The sequence below is a fragment of the Meleagris gallopavo genome, chromosome 3, assembly GCF_000146605.3.
Source record: "Meleagris gallopavo isolate NT-WF06-2002-E0010 breed Aviagen turkey brand Nicholas breeding stock chromosome 3, Turkey_5.1, whole genome shotgun sequence".
Classification (NCBI taxonomy): domain Eukaryota; kingdom Metazoa; phylum Chordata; class Aves; order Galliformes; family Phasianidae; genus Meleagris; species Meleagris gallopavo.
Genome location: NC_015013.2, coordinates 14,082,030 through 14,099,771, shown reverse-complemented (window position 1 = coordinate 14,099,771; position 17,742 = coordinate 14,082,030). Strand labels below are relative to the sequence as shown.

General features: G+C 38.6%; 1 protein-coding gene across 1 annotated transcript in view; it reads left to right on the top strand.

Annotated features, from left to right (window-relative positions):
* PHLPP1 (PH domain and leucine rich repeat protein phosphatase 1) overlaps positions 1–17,742 on the top strand; it is a 121,652-nt gene that overhangs the window by 56,651 nt on the left and 47,259 nt on the right. The window contains exons 2-3 of the mRNA XM_010708426.3: positions 10,936–11,132; positions 13,463–13,588. Of these exons, the coding sequence (XP_010706728.1) occupies positions 10,936–11,132; positions 13,463–13,588 (323 nt within the window). The remainder of the gene's footprint in view (positions 1–10,935; positions 11,133–13,462; positions 13,589–17,742) is intronic.

Here is a 17,742-nt window from a genome sequence, read left to right as displayed (position 1 = left end):
CGTGGAAAGGCAAGGCAAAGAGAAGGGTTCTGATCCATGCTCACATGTTCCTTCTCGCTGAGTTCAGTACGTTGGTTGCTGAGATTGCATAGCAGAGGATTTTTGCTTTTGGAGTATGCTTGTAAAATCGAGACATTTGCATTCCACTGCATGGAGGTAACTTGTGAAATGACTTTCAGAGAAATGAATGTGATATGATCTCTTACTTCATAAGAACCCAAACATTTAGACAATTGAACTGTCAGAGTGGGTGGATCAAAATAGAGCCCGCTTACATAAGATCTTGCATATTTTAGTTTTTATTGTGATTGCTTACAGGATGGAGGGTTCAACACAGATTTAACAAGATTTATGTATGTTATGCTTAAAATGCTGTACTTTTTGAGAGGGAGGAGGAGTGTTGGGGGTTTGTTTTCCTTGAGAGGAGATTACATGCTACCATTGGACATGGATTGAGTGGGGGACAGTTGGAGTTTCTCTGCTTTTTCTGAGTACACAATTTAAATGGTGTCTTTGAGCCACAATATTTTTTTTTCCAATGGTACGGAAAGTACTCATTTCTGTGACAGAAAATTGAAATGTTATGGTCTGACCACAATCAATATACATAAACAGACTTTATTGTGCTCTGTACTGAGCGTTGTCCAGCTGGACTGCTCTTCTGTCTTGGTATTGAAAGGTCTTGTCAAATGCCAGTAAAGTTCTCAGTGTTTAGGGTAGGTTTCTCAGGTGTGCGGTTGGGCACTTCAGACTCACTTGGGTAATAGTCAGAGAGCTTTGCTGAGTAGCCGCAGCTGCAAATTGGTCCTGCCAGTGTTGTGCAGTGTGCTCAAAGTGAATACTTAGGGATCTCTTTCTAAAATTGAACCAGGGTTAGTCGTACTCCGACTTCAAGTTCACAGGGCTGTTTTTCGCACGCTGACTTTCCTGTCAAAGCTGAATTTTGATCTTGTTTTAATTTTATCTCAGAACTTCCTGCCTTACAAGTGGCTTCAGGAGCTCTTAATGGGACTGTGTGCTTGAAAACTGGACACAGGCTTTTTCTTCTTTTGCTGTGGATGTGAGAACTTTCAGCATTATACTTATAGGGGTGTGTAACATAAAAAGGGAATTCTTAGTTCTTAAATTCGGAGTGTTTTATTAGCTAGCACTTACAGTTGTACTTTCATGGACCCTTGCAGCGCTCTGGACAGAAAACTGATGAGTTTGGGATGACTCATGTGTGTAATAGTTTATTTTAATTCAGAGGGAATGGAAAAAGCCAATCTCTTCTGGTTTTTCTGTTTTTCCTGCCCTTTGTAATAAAGCTGTATGACATGTGCCTGCAGACAATTACCGTATGCTGTCCGGTCACTTCTAGACTCCATTGTGGAAAAGAGAAGAAAGTGGCAATTCTGATATCTGAGGTCATGTGGTAAATCATCTCTGCCACTGTTTCCAGGAGTAGAAAGACACTGAGAAAAATGTTCCCTTTCATGTTTCTTTGTGATACTTATCTCACTCCCCACTGTTTCTTTCTTCTCCAACTTTAGAAAATCAGCTGTTCTTTCCTTGTTTTCTTTTTCCCTCTGAAATGTGCTCTGAAGTACAGAGTTCTTATGTAAGTTGCCTTTTACTAGTGCATATTTGCATGTATTTACATACACATTTAATGTATGTCAACATAATCCAACCTTTGTCATGTAAAATTAAAAACCCAAACACTTGAATGACAAGTCAATTGAGAGAGGATCAATGGGGCACCTTCTTCAGCAACTGAAACACCTTGTCAGCTGTCAGCAGACTGAAATCAAAGTAGTGAGGCTTTGAGGGCAGCTGTTGATCCAGTTTCTGTGTTTCCATCATTCATATTTCTGCACAACTCTTTGCAGATTCTGTTAAGAGAAAAGCTAAGGAGGATGGGTACACTTACATAGCAAGTTGGGCTGGATGGCTTTAAAGGATGGAGTAAGACTGGTTTACAGAGACATTGCTCAGCTGGAATTCCTTCTGGTCGTTGCATTGAAATCTTATGTTAATAAAATTGAATTAGAAATAGTGTTTAAAACCAAGAGGTATTTTGTCTGACTAATATGCTTGCACTTTTTCTTCTGGGTTTTGTTTTTTTGTTCGTTTTTTTTTTTTTTTTGCCTTCTTGTAGCTTGAGGTGGCTGTTCTGTTTTACCTACAATTTCATTGTTTATTTATTTGTTAGGTAATGATTGTGGTTGTTGACCGTTATAAATCTAACCTTTTTACAGTCCTAAACCTTGAAGGGACTTTACCAGACAGCATTTAACTTCTTTAAATACTGTTTCATTTTAAAATTATTTGGGATTTTTATGTTAGACTTAATTGATATGTACTAGTAATAGCTTTGTAATACTGCACAGAACTGTTTTGACATAAGATGCTCATCAGCTGGGTCCTATAATGAAACTTGCATTTAGATTTTGATCTATACAATAGTGCTGGTACAGTAGTCTATTGTAGGAAATGTCATACTTAAAATGCTTTAACTTCATAGGAATGTAAATCACCATATGCTTTTAGATATGTTGTAGAATACCAAATTTAGTTTTTTCTAATGAAAGAGCAGGTAGAAAATCTTCTTACTTGGAACTTGAATGCATTTAATGTGCAAAAATAGTTTAATCATCTTGTTTATGGCATTTTAGTCTAGAATACATTGACAGAAAGCATTTGTATTATACGTGACATTCATATTAAACAATGCTTAATTTAGTGTGCACAAAAGTTCTTGTTCCTCTATAGCTGTATATTTAAAATATTTGACTGTCTGCATATTCCAGCCTCGGGTTAAGGCAGGTAAATATTGGACTGTGGGGAGCTTTGCTCAACTTCTGCTGGTAAGGAGCAGAGATTTCTTTGTTGTAATGCTAAGGCACATAGATGAACTTCGAACTTCTGCCAGGGGCTGTCATTGTTCCTCCTCTGAGGAGTGTGCATTCAAGTAGTTATTTTGAGCTTACTTGCTGCGCTTCATGCTGCGCATCTAATGCTGATAAAACCTGAAAGCTGCTGTTAGCTTCAGTGGAGTCATCAGTGCAACTTTGTTCTTGAATTCCATCAAGACTCCAGCTTTGCCTAAAACAGTTGGTTAGCTCAGAGCTTTTGCCAATATAGCAATTACATTAGACTTGGAATGCCACGGATTTTACTCTGCTTGTGGCTTTGTTGTGCTTTGGGATTGTGATAACTAGAAGTCAGTTTTGCATGACGTCGTAAATAGTGCATTTCCAGCATTCTCTTCAACTGTGCTTTATGGGGATTGAGTTGGGGAAGAAAGGTGAATTCTGCAGACATTTGGTCCTATCCTACTAAAGTTATGCTTTTTTCCAAGTTCACTGACATATTTGTAAAGCATAGCTTTTTGACCTATCTGTTCAATTTTCATTTTTTTAGTATTAGTGCATGCAGTTGTAAATGGGTGCAGAAAGTTGGATTTCCATCCTAAACAGGGATAGCATGAAATATTTTGATAAAGTAGTCTTGGAATTACAGAAAATATTTGTCCCTCTATCTGATCGCATCTCTTGTATTAGATGTATGCTGCTCTAAATTTATTTTAAGCCAAAACAATTGGTAGAATATCTCACTGAGGAACTTCTTGAACATCTTCATTAAATGAATCTGAAGTTCAAGGTGAGAAGGTTGTTTTAGGCGGGACTTCCTGGAATCCTGGATACCAGTAACGTAGGTTTTTTTATAACCCTATTCAAGTGTGGGAGAAAGAAGACTTCTTCTGATGGTTCCTTCTTCTCGTGGTGTTTCAATTATCTTTTCTCTGCGGAAGTGTGGTATGGTGCTTTACCAATTGAGTTTTGTTACTGAAGGTGATTCTTCATGAATGGAATTTCATGAGCCCTCTTCAAACTGAAGCATTTAATTATTTGGGTGTAATACTAGAGTTTAACTTACACTTCATTGTTTCTAATGCAAGCAAAAGTGAGTGTATCAAGTGTGCTTTGAGTGTTGTAGTCATTTTTTTTTTTTTCCTGAAAAAGCCCTGCCTACATGCATGTAGCTTGCTTAAATTTCCTGTAGACAAGTGAGGAGAGTGAGTGGCAAGTGCATTGGGCTGAGTTTGAGTGTGGAGACCTCTGCTTCAGCCACAAGAATGCTCTGCAGGGAAAGCTGGAGACTGGATGAAGAGTTTTAAGTGTAGGTGGGTTTGAAGTAAGCCTTTGGGATGTGTCTTTGGCTTTTGTTTGCTCATGCTATACTACATAACTGATAAAAAGCTTCAAAATACTTAGGATGAGCAATTCATTTGTTAAGATGAAAACAGTTGGATTCCAAGGCTTTAGATCTTCTGCCTCTGCACAGTAATCCAGATGAACTTGTGCTGCTTGCTTTTAATTGCAGGCAGCATCCTGTTCACCATTGCACCTAGATCATCCTGGCATTGAAGTCGTGCTATGTCAACAATGAGTCTAAGCACGTTCTGCTGAATCACTGTTCCTTTTTAATCCCTCAGAAGCTATTGGTTTATGCAGGTTGATGTTGAGCTTTTGATACTGTGCTTACTGGAACCTTTTTTCTCTGAAGAAACACCCAATACCTGATACAAATACTGCTAAATTTAGCTTGCAATGTCTTTTTAATGGTTTATACCATGTTTTCAGGTCTCTTGTGTGGAAGTAGTGAGAATAAGACACAGGAAATGATCAAGTGAATGAAAATTGAACTTTGAGGGGGGAAAAAAACAGAGGGAGAGTTACTTTCTGTACTAAGAAATTCATACTTCTAGTGAAGGATTTAATCAGGATTATTGCTATAGAGCTGGTGACTGTGTTTTATTGCATCATATCACATAGTGATGATGCCTGTCTTTAAGGATGATCTTCGAGTAAAGTTAAGCTTCATAAAGACTGAAAGCCTGTCTGTCTTCTACTCTGTTTTGTCTCATAGAGAACATTTAAGAAAAAGCTGAATTGAGACAGTTAAAATAAAACAACAAAACACTTTGTGTCTCAGGTGAAAAGTTGTCAGGCTTCAAGTATTAGGGCTTGAACTGCTAATTTCTAAAGAAATAAATCACTTCAGCTTTTTCCCCAGCTCTCATAATAATACGGAGAGCACCACCAAAATGCTGCAAAAGTCTGTGCTAATAGTTACATGCCCATAGAAACAATGTGGTGATGTCTGAGGCCCTGTTCCACAGAGCAATATAGAATCAATCAGCAGCTGTGTTAAATCTTGTAGGAATTTGTAAGAGTCTAAGCAGATTTGAGTGCAAAAATTCAAGTCCTTAGTTTTGGAATGGTTTTGCTAGTTAAACTTTACCTTATATATGCTTGATGTGTCATCTTTGCAAAAACATCCTCTGATTGCTGATAGATGCTACTAGTTGAATTCTTGGTATTGAATATAAATAAATGTAAAAGCTGCTAATTTTGTACTTTTGTTCATAAATTATAAATGTGATTCCTTCAGCAAGGAAAAACACAATTAGCATGTGAACTCTAAGTAGGCTTTCTTCATATTTTTTAAAAACAAAAATGAGAACAATGCAGTAATTTTGGGATTCTTACTTACGGTTTTTATGCTTTCTGTGCTTGTTCCCATTCTTTTTTTTTTTTAAATCCACCTCACTGCTTTATTTTTACACATCTCATTGCACTGGGACCTTGCCTGAAGTCATCATGACTACGCTTAGTGTCACTACAGTGAGAGGGGAAGCAACCTTAAATGACTGAAATGCTTCAAAAGTATTGCAGGAAATAGCTTTCTCTGGGTTTAATTAAAGGATTTGGGCAGAAGTAGAAATCTGCAGAAAAATCTGGTAGTAAGGGTTCAGCAATGGTATACCACCCTCTACTTTCTGTGTACTAAGAGGTATGGTTTAGTAGGGAATATTGGTGGTAGGTGTATGGTTGGGCTTAGATGATTTTGAAGGTCATTTCTTTTCCAATCTTGGTGATCCTGTGCGTGTGGTGGTTGTGTTGGGGGTCTGTAGGAAAGGCTGGGGCAAGGTTTTTCCCAAAGTCGAGTCAGAGGAATGGTGTTCCAGGTAGGCGCTGAAGAATCCACTTGCTCTGTTGATTTCACCACCTCAGATGGGAAACCAGCTGGCTTTGTCACCGGATTCCAACATCTTCAAACTGGTTGCTGGGTTTTGACTTGAATGTGGAGGATATGGCAGGGTAAAAAAGCAAACAACATGACGCTTGATGTTAAGTGTTAGTGTGGGAAGTATTTTGTTTCTGAAATTACTTACTGAAGGCCATAGGTGGGCTTAATTACGTATCCTCTCCAGTGACTGTGATGTAGGTTTGGCCTCCACATGCTCTTCCTCTGTTCTCTGTACCGAACTGCTCACTCTGAGCTGTTGCTGTGGCCTTTCTTTTTGGTCAGAGAGAGACAAGAAATGCAAGCAGCTTGGTTTGCCTGAAAGGGCTTAGGGACAGCTTATAGTGAGCAGCTGATGTGGTAGGGTTGATGCAGTGTTGGCCTCAGGCCAAGGGCTTGGACGTGTGCGGATGAGAATATCAACCTCTGTTGCTGGCCCAGCTGCAGCTGAAAAAGACCATCCCTAAGTCAGGGCTGAGACTGAGTCCTTCAGTCCCTTCTGAAAAGCCTTGAACTTGGACACTGTTGCCACTGACCATTCAGCCTTTGATACCATTAGTACCTGAGTGTGCTCAGTGAGGGCAGCCTGGTCCTCCCTGTGAGCTGCCCAGCTGTACCATGTGCGTCTCAGAACTGCTGGCTTTCATTCTGTCAGACCAACGTTAGCAATAAAAATAAAATCTGCTGCACAGAAGTGTATGTGTCTCTTATGTCAACGCTTTCCTCCACTCTTATTTTGGTAATGTCTTAAATAGTTTTTTAGAGGCAGACTTCATTGGCTGTATTTTTCTTACAGGGTGGAATAATAACTTGCAACTTAATGAGCCATACAGCTTCAAGAGCTTTCTTCTCCAAATACTCTTCATGTCCCATAATGAGCTGGTATTTCATAATTTCTGATGGTAATATATTCCATATGCCTTCTATTGCTAGGATGAGGAGCTCTACTTAGCATCCTAAGCAAGTGGCTGTAGGTATTTAGTAAGATTTGAAGTCTTCGCTCTAGGTAAGAGTCAGTATATGGTGTAGCGGTGGCTTCCTCGAGCTGCTCGTTGCCAAGTCTTCATGTTTTAAGATCACTGAAGGGTGTCTGTCCCATCCATGCTTCTTGTGAGTGGTTCATGGTTCTAGAGAGCTGTCCTACCATTTTGATCAAATTCCCTGTTTCTCTCTGTTCTTGTTTTAAATACCAGTAGTTTTCCTCCAGGACTTAGGACAAGCTAAAGCTGAGAGGAATTCAACCATGAATGTCAAGATAGCCAAATGAGTGGTCTGTTTGTAATTCCTTGAGGCATCTCCTCTAATGCTTCGTTCAGAACAAAAGTCCTGTTGTGGTTGTGCTTAGGAGCTGCAGTAGTTTTGGAGTCCTGACAAGAATGAAAAATAATCTTTTTATGGTTTCTTGCTAAAACGCTCCAACTGTTCTGGTTAGGCTTAGCATTTGAAAAACATTTTCTGGTATGCAAGACTTCTAGATGCTCTGGCATGTTTGTCTCCTCTCTGATCGAGGCAACAATAATTATTCTCCTGCTTTTGGCAGGATTGAATTTTTGTTTCAAGTCACAAAGGATCATCGATACCTTTTTATCTGCGCAACTGACAGCTTCAGTATAACATCACAGGGCCCACTGAAAACTTGTCTGCTCCCTCTGGGTGTAGTTAAAACAAGGGAATTCATAACGTGAATCTCACACTGTCTTCTGAATCTCAAGTGGGAAGTCTGAGGCAGAGGATGATTTCAGAACAGATGATCCTTTTTCACCAGCAGTGATAGGTTGCTTAATTGATGTGCAGCGGTGGCACTCTGATTGTACCATAACTTGTGCCCTTTGATCCTTCACCTAAAGGTATTCTGGCGAAGTTCTCGTATCTGGTGAGGGAAAAGGTCATTTACATTAATTGCTGGGGCCTTCTCATTGGCTTATTTTTCAAGTCGTGAAAAGCACGGGTACCCGTGAGTCTTCCTTTTCTTCCTGCTCCCTCGGTGCCAGTGCTGTGCTCTGGCAGGAGCTGGCTGTGGGGCAGCGTGACACTCTGCCACCTGCTGCTCTCCTCGGTGAAGTGAGGAGCAGCGATCCTAATGCTCGCCGCACCTTTCTCGAGTCCCATTCCTCTTGTGGCTGTAATTCCATAACCTGCTCGCGTTTCAGTTTTTCCTCCCTTTATGCGCTTTCGCCAGCTAGTCGCTGAGCCATTTAGCACTGTTCAGGCTTATCTTTCTGGCAACATCATGTGATTCAACATCAAATGTAGATTTTGCAAGTTATGTAGTGGTGTAGACAAGAATAGGAAGAGATAAACCTTTTGCTATCATGAAATAGGCTCAATATTTTAGTTTTGTATGTTCTCATCAAGAATCTTTTAGCTTTAATGTAGCAATAGGCAGAATTTGTTAGGAAAATATGTCTGAAGTGCTTAGAAGTTGAAGGGACTGTTGTAAAAACCTTTGTAGCTGAAAACTTTTACTCTGGTAATTTTTCCATCAAATCTGTCTGTGATGCAAGAGGAAAGGACAGTTCGTACCTAGCATGGAGACTTTGTGATAGCTCTGTTCTGACTTTTCTAGTAAACATTTAGTAATTATGCTAATTATTAATGTGACTTGCAACTTAAGTGCCTCTGAATTTACCTGAAGTTAGAACTTCCATTTAGATGCTACTGGGTAGTTTTACAGGTCCGGCTGTACTTTACTTCATGGATCCTAGTTCAAGAAAATAAATGGTTTAATCTGGTTCCAGGAAACAGGCTTGTCAGGTTCCTGGCTCTTTTCCTGTAGCTTTTCTGAAGATTTTCTAATTTTCCAGCACCCTTTGTGAAGTGCAAGCACCTGCTGTCAGATCCCAGTAATCATTTTGCCAGTACAGTACATAGGATAATGTTACTTCTCTCTTTCTGAGCGTTCTCATGTTTCATGCCAAGGCTGCAGCACTGCAATGGGATCTCATGTACTTTGTTATCCACTTAGTAATCTAAAGAACTTCTGAAGATTGGTGTTTCCCACCTAGAAGCGTGCCTTGGGAGATATTACTTAATATATCGCTTTTGAGTTGAAACTGTCCATAGTCCTGATGACTGTTCCTTGTACAACCATGCTTTTGACAATTCCCAGGCACTTTGTATTCCATTACAGACATTTTATTGTGTAGCAGATTCTTTGATCAGTGCTTTGCAGCATCAAGTCCATCATTCTGCACGGACTAGATAAACTATCAATTACTTTAGCAACTGTGATTTTTCTATTTCATATTGATTTGACTTTTGTGTTTAGTTAGGGTTATGTTGATCTATTTTACTCACTTGTATTTCCTAACAGTATTATGACTTTATTAAAAAAATAAATAGATATTCTCAACTTCTTTCTGTTCTGTTGGGCTTAAGAGAAGTGCTTAATCGCAGCTTCTGTTGTTGGATTTGAATTTGCTTGATAATGAAGTTACTGCTTTCTTGAGGCACCCAGATTTTTATTGGCACTGAGGTTTGTCTTTTAGCTTCGAGCAACATTAACATTCCAGCAAATCTGAATTACGAGTAGGCATTGGTAGTATAAGTGATACTGTTTATTAGAACTGAGCAAGGCTTGAGGCTAACTATGCCTAGTCATTGGCTTACTAATCCTTAAGGAAGGTATGGGAAGGCTACTTCTTAAGGAAGGGTAAGAATTGGCATGAGGAAGGTGAGGGTGAGGGAATTAAGTGGGGGTGGCCATGTGGTAGGTGTCTTCTGTCTTAAGTAATCTGAAGGCAAGAGTAGACTCATTAAGACAAATGTTGTATGAACAAGATTAGTAATGGCAAGTTGTGGTAATAGTGTACTGCACTTGTCACTGCTGTAGTTGAATTAATGCTGTTCTGAAAATGTTGGAATTAGGAGACAGGATCAACTCCCTGATTTTCTGGAGAACCAATCAGTTATTAATGCTTTGATTTATTAATCTAAGAATTTTGTTAAATAAAAATGTGTAGGAAAATAAATGGTTTATCTTGCCTTGTGATTTGGAAAATACCTTAGGTTACAGTAGCCTTTGGTTCTTCATCCATGAGAAATCCTTTGCAGAGTTTCACTAGTACTGGTGTCCTTCAAGAAATCTCAGCTTATTTAACTTGAACATGATTACCTTACCTATATTAGTATATTTGGGTGAATCCAAATATAAGGGCTGGATTTTTCAGGGTTTGATATGATAACTTGAAATAAATAAATTCATCAGATTAGAATGAGTGAATTGTGCTTCTTCCTATCCATGTCCTAAAAGGACTTGGTTCTATTACGGAGATGGGAGAGATACTTGTCTTTGTGTTGTCCTTACTAACAATGGCTTTTACCAGAAACCATTTTTACCAGATTATTCTTAATAGATAGTATAATCTGAGCCGCGTATGCCATCATTTAACATATTTGGTCTAACTGCTAGCTTTGCTAATAATCAAAATCATAAATAGTGAATTCATTGTAAATATAGGCAGAAGTACTTCACCATCGTTGAAGTTCTCAGACCAAAGCAGGGTCTTTCAGGGGTTGCATCTGTGCACATTGTGGCTTTCATTGTGTACTACCTCTGCTTTGGCGTTTGGACTGAACAGATGGGCTGGAGGAAGAGTAGTAACTGTATACTGCAGCTATTAAAGCTATTCAGCTGTGATGTTAAGGATGGATGGAAATGCAAAGGTGTGAGTGTATATGCAGTACATCACCCCCTTTTGCACATACCAAATGAAGGTAACAGAGTATCAACTACTTGATTCTAAAGCTGCTGTCACTCCTTTCACTGCTAAGGAACTTTGTGATGAAGACCCAGGATGACTTGAATGAAAGAGGCAGAAATTTTCCATGATTAAATGGATGTTTTTGTTTCCATTTCAGGAAAGCCCCACAGCATTGGCAGCTCCGAGCGGATTCAGCTCTCAGGAATGTACAATGTTCGAAAAGGGAAAATACATTTGCCAGTCAACAGATGGACAAGACGTCAAGCTATCCTTTGTGGAACATGCCTAATTGTCTCATCAGTAAAAGAAAGCCAGACGGGAAAGATGCATGTCCTGCCTTTAATTGGTGGCAAAGTAAGATTGTATTTCTACTCTTATTTTATGCATTTGTTTGCTTAATCCCTATCTCTTTATTCATGGAGGAGATCACCTTCCTTTGCCATGATTCCTAACCCCTCACAAAAGCTTGTTTCTGGGGGAGAAAATCAGAGTATATAACTAATTTTTGATTGCAGTAAGATTCATACTTAATGATTTGGAATATTTGGATTGAAATGCGAAGGAAAAGTGAGGGGGATACATTCAGCTGCCTTGCGTGCAGTGTTTTATATACATAATAGTGTTTCGTATGTATAAAAGTTCAAAAACAAAGAATACATGAATCTGTATTTTGTGTGAAGTTTACTATATCTTTTCACCACTTTTTATCCATGTTGTGTTACTCTAAGATCTGAAAATTAGAAGTAACAGCAGATTTTATTTGTGTTTTGGGTTGGTTTTCTATTTTTTTTTTCCACTTTCAGCATTATTAGTGTAGTGATCTAATATTAGCTTGCAGCAGCAAATACATTCATTTACAAAAAGCTGAAACTGGCTCTTTGTTTTCTGATGAAATGCATCTGAAACACAGGAGATTCTGTCTAAATGCAGGGACGTCCTTTTTTTTTTTTTTCCCCCCCCTACATCAGTGACCAAGCATTGACATAAGCTGCCCAGAGTAGTTGTAGAGTCTTCCTCTTAGAGCTATTCAAAAGTTGCCTGGTCATGGTCCTGGGCAACCTGTTCTAGGTGACCCTGCTTGAACACGGGATTTGGACACAATGACCTTCAGAGATCCTTTCCAACTTCAACTGTTTTTAGATCTGTGGAACTTTACTGAAGGCAGTAAGATTTATACCCTTACCATTTCAGCCTGAATGTAGTTTCAGAGTGCTGTTATTGACTTGATTAGCCAAGGTAATGGAAAGAAAATCATTAGTCTGAGGATGAATTCACACCTGAAATAGTGCTGTTTTACTTTCTATACTGATAAGTTTGATTTCTTTGGAGTTATTGGCAGAGGAAAAAAAGCTTCCTTATATAATACGTGCAGATTGGAGTTGATGTGTTATTTTACTGTCCACATTGCTAGTATAACTTCTGTGAGTTCTTTTCTCTCATGCTTCCATGATTCTTCAATGGAGATTCTTCCATGGAGGTACCAAAGTAGAGACTTTTCTCTCTCTTTTTAGCAGCATTGTGTGAACTCTGGCAGTGAGCTTTATTCCTAGCTGCAGCACGCTGAATAGGGCAGAATTCTGGTCCTTGCTGGCCTTCTTTTTGAGAAGAAAAAGTATATTTGCACAGAAATACATCACAAAACATAAAACACGAAGACTGCAAAGCTGAAAGCTGACAGCAAATTTTAAAAGAAAAGGAGAACCAAGCAAAGAAAAAAACTGTACTGAGGGCTTCTGCTGACAAAGCTTGAGTGGAGGATGCTTGGCACAGAACTTAGTGTTTTTTAAATTATTACTCAGAAAATATTCTTTCTAAACCTCATAAGTACTCTGCACTTCCTGGTTTGCAAAGGCTTTCCAGAATGCAGTGCTGAGGCACTGAAACCATAAGTTGTGTGGGACTGCGCGTGTGTGGTAGCAGGATGATGTATTCTGGGGTGTTTTTAGCGAGTTGAGAAATGCCAAAGAATTTAATTGGGGTGTAAGAGAAGCATTTGGTAAAGCTTGATTTTAATAATCAGGAGTATAAATTGTGCTCCCTTAGGTTGCATAAAGACAGCTGTAGATAGAAAGCCTTCTGTGATCCTCAGTCTCTTAAGATGTCATTCTTGGCTATTTTCTTCTTTATGATGGTTTCTTTACATCTTGCATACTATACTGAAGATAGCAACCAGAAATAAAGTTGCAGATACATTGGGGAAAAAAAATTCCAAAAAAACCACCCCAAAAAACAGGTTTAAAGGAAGCAATCTCCAGAGAAACATTAAATGTTGAGAATAGCAGCATATTTTAATTCAGTATTGCCATCCATTACCAGTTCAAACTCGAGCTGTTGCCAGATTTATCTGCCTGCAGCATCTCCAGTTTGCATCTCTTTTTCATATGACAAGAGAGTAAGTCATGTGGCTAGGATTTTTTTTCAGACATTTTGTTTGTTTTAAAAGTTTAGCTTTTAGTATTCTAGAAAACAGACAAACAAGCTTAAAGGTTTTGGTTCTGTTCTTACTTCTTGCTTGTGTAGATTGTATGAATATTTGACAGTTAAGATCCAGCTTAAGTACTTGAGGGGGGTTAGTACAACTCTACTTGAAGAGCTTGTCTTGGACACACATGAATTTTCTCTGGGGTGCTCTGTAGAGATATTTTAGTTTCTTGTTCACTAACAGTTTTATGCCTTTGTTGTAGGTGGAAGAAGTGAAAAAGCACCAGCACTGCTTAGCATTTAGCTCTTCTGGACCTCAAAGCCAGACTTACTACATTTGTTTTGATAACTTCACTGAATATTTACGATGGCTTCGACAAGCATCAAAGGTGAGAAGATTAATTCCTGAATGAAATTTATAGTGTTACCCACAGTTCTATCCTCCATACAGCTATGTAGTCTTCTGGGTTCACATTATTATGAACTTGTGCTGCTCTTCGTAGTGCACAGAGAGGGGAGTTCTTTGGGAGCAAGGTGAATTTTTCTATCTATGCTGAGACTTCTGTAGGCAAAGTGCTGTGTTAAATTGTCTCCCTTTTTTCATCTGATTCATCTGGGTGGATGGAGTGAGATCATTAGAACATGAATGATGACAAATAGCTGACAGAATTAAAATTTAAAAGGCTGTATTGAAAAATTGACAAAATTTTAGGTTTTATTAATTAGCTTCCAACAGATCTCAAAGCCTACATTCCTGGAGCTAAGGGCTTGTTTCCTTGCTCAGTTGCTAAATCATTCTTCAGTTTTATAATTGATTTTTTTTTAATAAGCAAAAATTTTATGTCAGTCAGAGAAACATACTTATTAATTCTTTCCTAAGGAAGTTTTATGCTGTTATAGTAGGCATTTTTAATGGGAATTTATATCTTGCATTATTTCCTTTGACATTTCAGTTCCACTTTGCATTATTGAAAGGCTGTTTTTTTGTTTGTTTGTTTGTTTTGTTTTGTTTTGTTTTTTTGCAATTACTTGGTTTATGTCAATCCCTATCCTCAATCTTCTCTGAAGTATTTTGTGTATGTTGACTCATTGATTTTTGGTTTATTTTACTATGCAAGTTCTTTTGCTGTGTGGTTAACAATCTTTGGTTTTCTAGTGGTTCCTAAACTGTTCCTTTGTTATTACTTGATAGGGCTGTTCACGTTCTTTGCTATGTTAAAGCAACTAGTTTTTGTGTAGTACTATTTGGAAATACTTACGGCACACTAGAACGGTTTGGTCTTTTTAGATTGCAGCAATGAATCAGTCCAGCATACTGCCAGTGGTACAGCCTGAGTTGCATGGACTTTTTAAAGATACCTGATTGTTTTATCAAGCTTTCTTTTGAGCAATAACTACTGCACCTCCAAGCACACACGACACTTAAAGTATCCTTTGTGTTCTAAGTTTTTAAATTCTTTAAAAAGACTTTGGTTGGCATCCCTACTGGGTCTCTTCAGACTCAATGTACAAATGCCCAGTGCACGTTTGTGAGACAGTAAGGTATGGTCTGTCAGATCCTTGAGTTCTTGCCACTTTGTGGTTCTGTCTGAGAGAGTAATGTCCTTTCATCTCCAGAGTCTTTGACATCAGATAAATGAAAGGCAAACCTAATGAGTGAGGGAGGAAATAGTGCAAAACAACGAACTTCAGAAGTAGGGATAAGTAGCCAGAAAGCCCCTCTGAATTACTGTCAGCATAAGCTCACTTGGTGCCTTGCTGTGCTTCCCTTTTTCTCTCTGGTTTATCCAAATGACTAACAACATTGGGAAGATAGCCAGTATGAGAACATATCCCCATGCACTCATGAGATCCTCCTGTTTTTCTTATGTAAGGGTAGAAATAAAATGTAGTTTGTGTCTCTTCAGACCCTCAGAATTGAGGAAACTATACTTCTGGTTAAAATGCATTTTAAGAAAAAAATGAGGCTTAATTTTCCCCAACCCACCACTCCTCCATCTTCCCAAAAATGAGACTTAGCTTTCAGGATTTCTGGAGACTGCATGTTGCCACTTCTATTTGCCTTTTTAATGTTTGGGTTTTCTATCCTTAGACTGAAAGACACAAGCATGATTGTATGCAAGACAGTTGTGTGGGAAGCACTGTGCTGTAACAGTTCCTGAAGAATAGAAACAGAAAAACTAGTAATGCTAGGAAGAAACTCTAACTTACTCCAGCTGATGCTACCCATGTCCAAATGCTTAATTGTGAGATTAATCATTCCCAATCTACATGCACAAATAAGTTTCATTTTCATATAGTTCAGGCAAACCAAGGCTGTCATGCAAAGGACAAAATAAAATTATATGAGGTAGGCTGCCTGAGGTGTTGTGAACACAGAAGCTTTTTGAGTTCAGAGAAGTTTAAATGTTCTTGCTAACCACGAAAATGCTGTATAAAGTATTGTATGTCTGAAGGCAAGCAAATTTAGGAGGGAAAATGTGTCTTTCCAGCATACAGCTTGTAGTTGCGTTCTATGGGTTACACAACCTCAATTTAAAAAGAACCTGGGTAAAATGCTTGCACTTTTACAAATTCTGAATAATATCTGAGTGTATTTTAAACATAACTGTTGTTTGCTGACAGTTTTGAAACATTAACTTAGTTACATTAACTGATAGCTTTTTTTGTAGTCCTTCATGCTCCTGATGCATGCTGCTGAAAACAGACATTTGTGATACTTGCTTTAATGTAAATTTTAGAATAGAAAGCAGTCATGGGTAAAATACTTCATTAGAATTTCTCAATTCAGTTTTTAACTATGGAAAAATACTTCATGTTGTCTGTGTACCTCAGAAGAGCCAAATGATGCTATTTTAACTTGTGAATAACGGGCCTAATCTTGAAAGAAGACTTTGCAAAGAATGCTTGCTCTGCAGTCTTTTTTCCCAAAGAATATTGTCAGTGTTGACTTTTTAGGAGCGTTGCAGAATAAGAGAAATCTTAATGCATCACTTCTACAATAAGTAAATGTATGCTAAAGAAGATTTGAATTGTGTTTGCAGAGGGTTGGGTTTAGCTTAATTAAAAATGAACATCACTCTTGTATAATCTGATTCATTCTAAAAGTCAAATATATCCTAGCCAAGGCAGCTCTGATGCTCTGCCCCAGTACATATTTGGAAGAAATTTATGAATAGATTTTTTGATTGTTTTTCTTGTATGAGTGCTTATCTTGAGGTGAACAGAGCTCTCGCTTCTAGGGCTGACTAGAATTATTACACAAATACTGCCCTAAATATTGAACTTGGTGACATACTTACTCCAAATAGGTCACTTTTAGATATGCAGATTTAACCTCAAACAGAATATTTTTAAAAGCTGGAAATGTGGCTTCTTCGTTAATATTGATAGCTTTCTGTGCCACAGTGCATTTTCTTTCCTTTTAGTTTCCAAATACTGGAGTCCTAATTAAGGAAGCTCAAAAAGAAAACAACAGCAACAAACTTGGTCCTTTTTGATCTAATATGCTTACTCTGTTGCCAAATGTAGAAAAAAATGCTGTTTATACAGCACTAGGGGTAATGAGGGGCAAGAGGGTAGAAGGACATCTTTTCTTTATGGCTTTAAATAATTTTATCTACATAAAGTTGACAAAAGTTGACACGGTGCTGGAATTCACACAATTTCTTCCACTGTTTACTACTTAAGTTTAAACTGCAGAAGGACAAGGGGAGAATGTGCAGTTAACAATGAGGAATACGTAATGAGGGCTTTCCTCCTTTGCTGCATCCAAAATTGTGAAAGGTGGGTGGGTTGATCGAACAAAACTAAGAAGCTGCACCCTTAACATGACAGAGAAGAGGGTGTTCTGCTGTGTGAAGTGTGATGTAGTGGTGGAACTTGCAGTTGTAAGCCTTGTATTTGGGGTATGGTGATGTACTCCCGTTGTATGGCACTTGTAACAGCTACACTCAGTTCAGCATTTTTCAATAAGTGACATTGCTGTGTGTTGACAACTACATGACTAATAGCATAGATGATTTAGCTAGTGGGAAAAGGATAATCAGTCCTCCATATTCCAAGGCATGCAATTAAAAGGAGGCATCTACATCTATCTCAGAAATTTAGTATTGCACAGCTGAAGTAAAGGTGCAGTGCACAGTTCTGTTTTCTTGGAAGCAGCGTGCATCCCTTGGTTATCTGACCCTGCAGAACTTCCCCCATTTCTGTTCTGGAAGGGCAGGAAGTGTGTTGACAGCTTCTTGCAACAGCTATTTCCCGCTGTAGCGGTCAGTTCCGTGGGGCAGGTAGAAAAAGAGGCAATGAGAGACAAGGACTGAATAATGCATGACTGCTTCATGTGAGCTGCCTGTGCATGGCTGCATGTAATACAGGTAGATGAAGATGTACAGCGGCACGCTGCCGTCCTTTGCCTGACCGCAGCTGAATTGTACAGCTGCTGCTGTACCGATAGTATGTTTGCTGGGGAATTGTGTGGGGTGTGGATGGCAGGGTGGATTTGTACCTATGAAGAAATAAAAATCTCCAACGCTCCTATTAA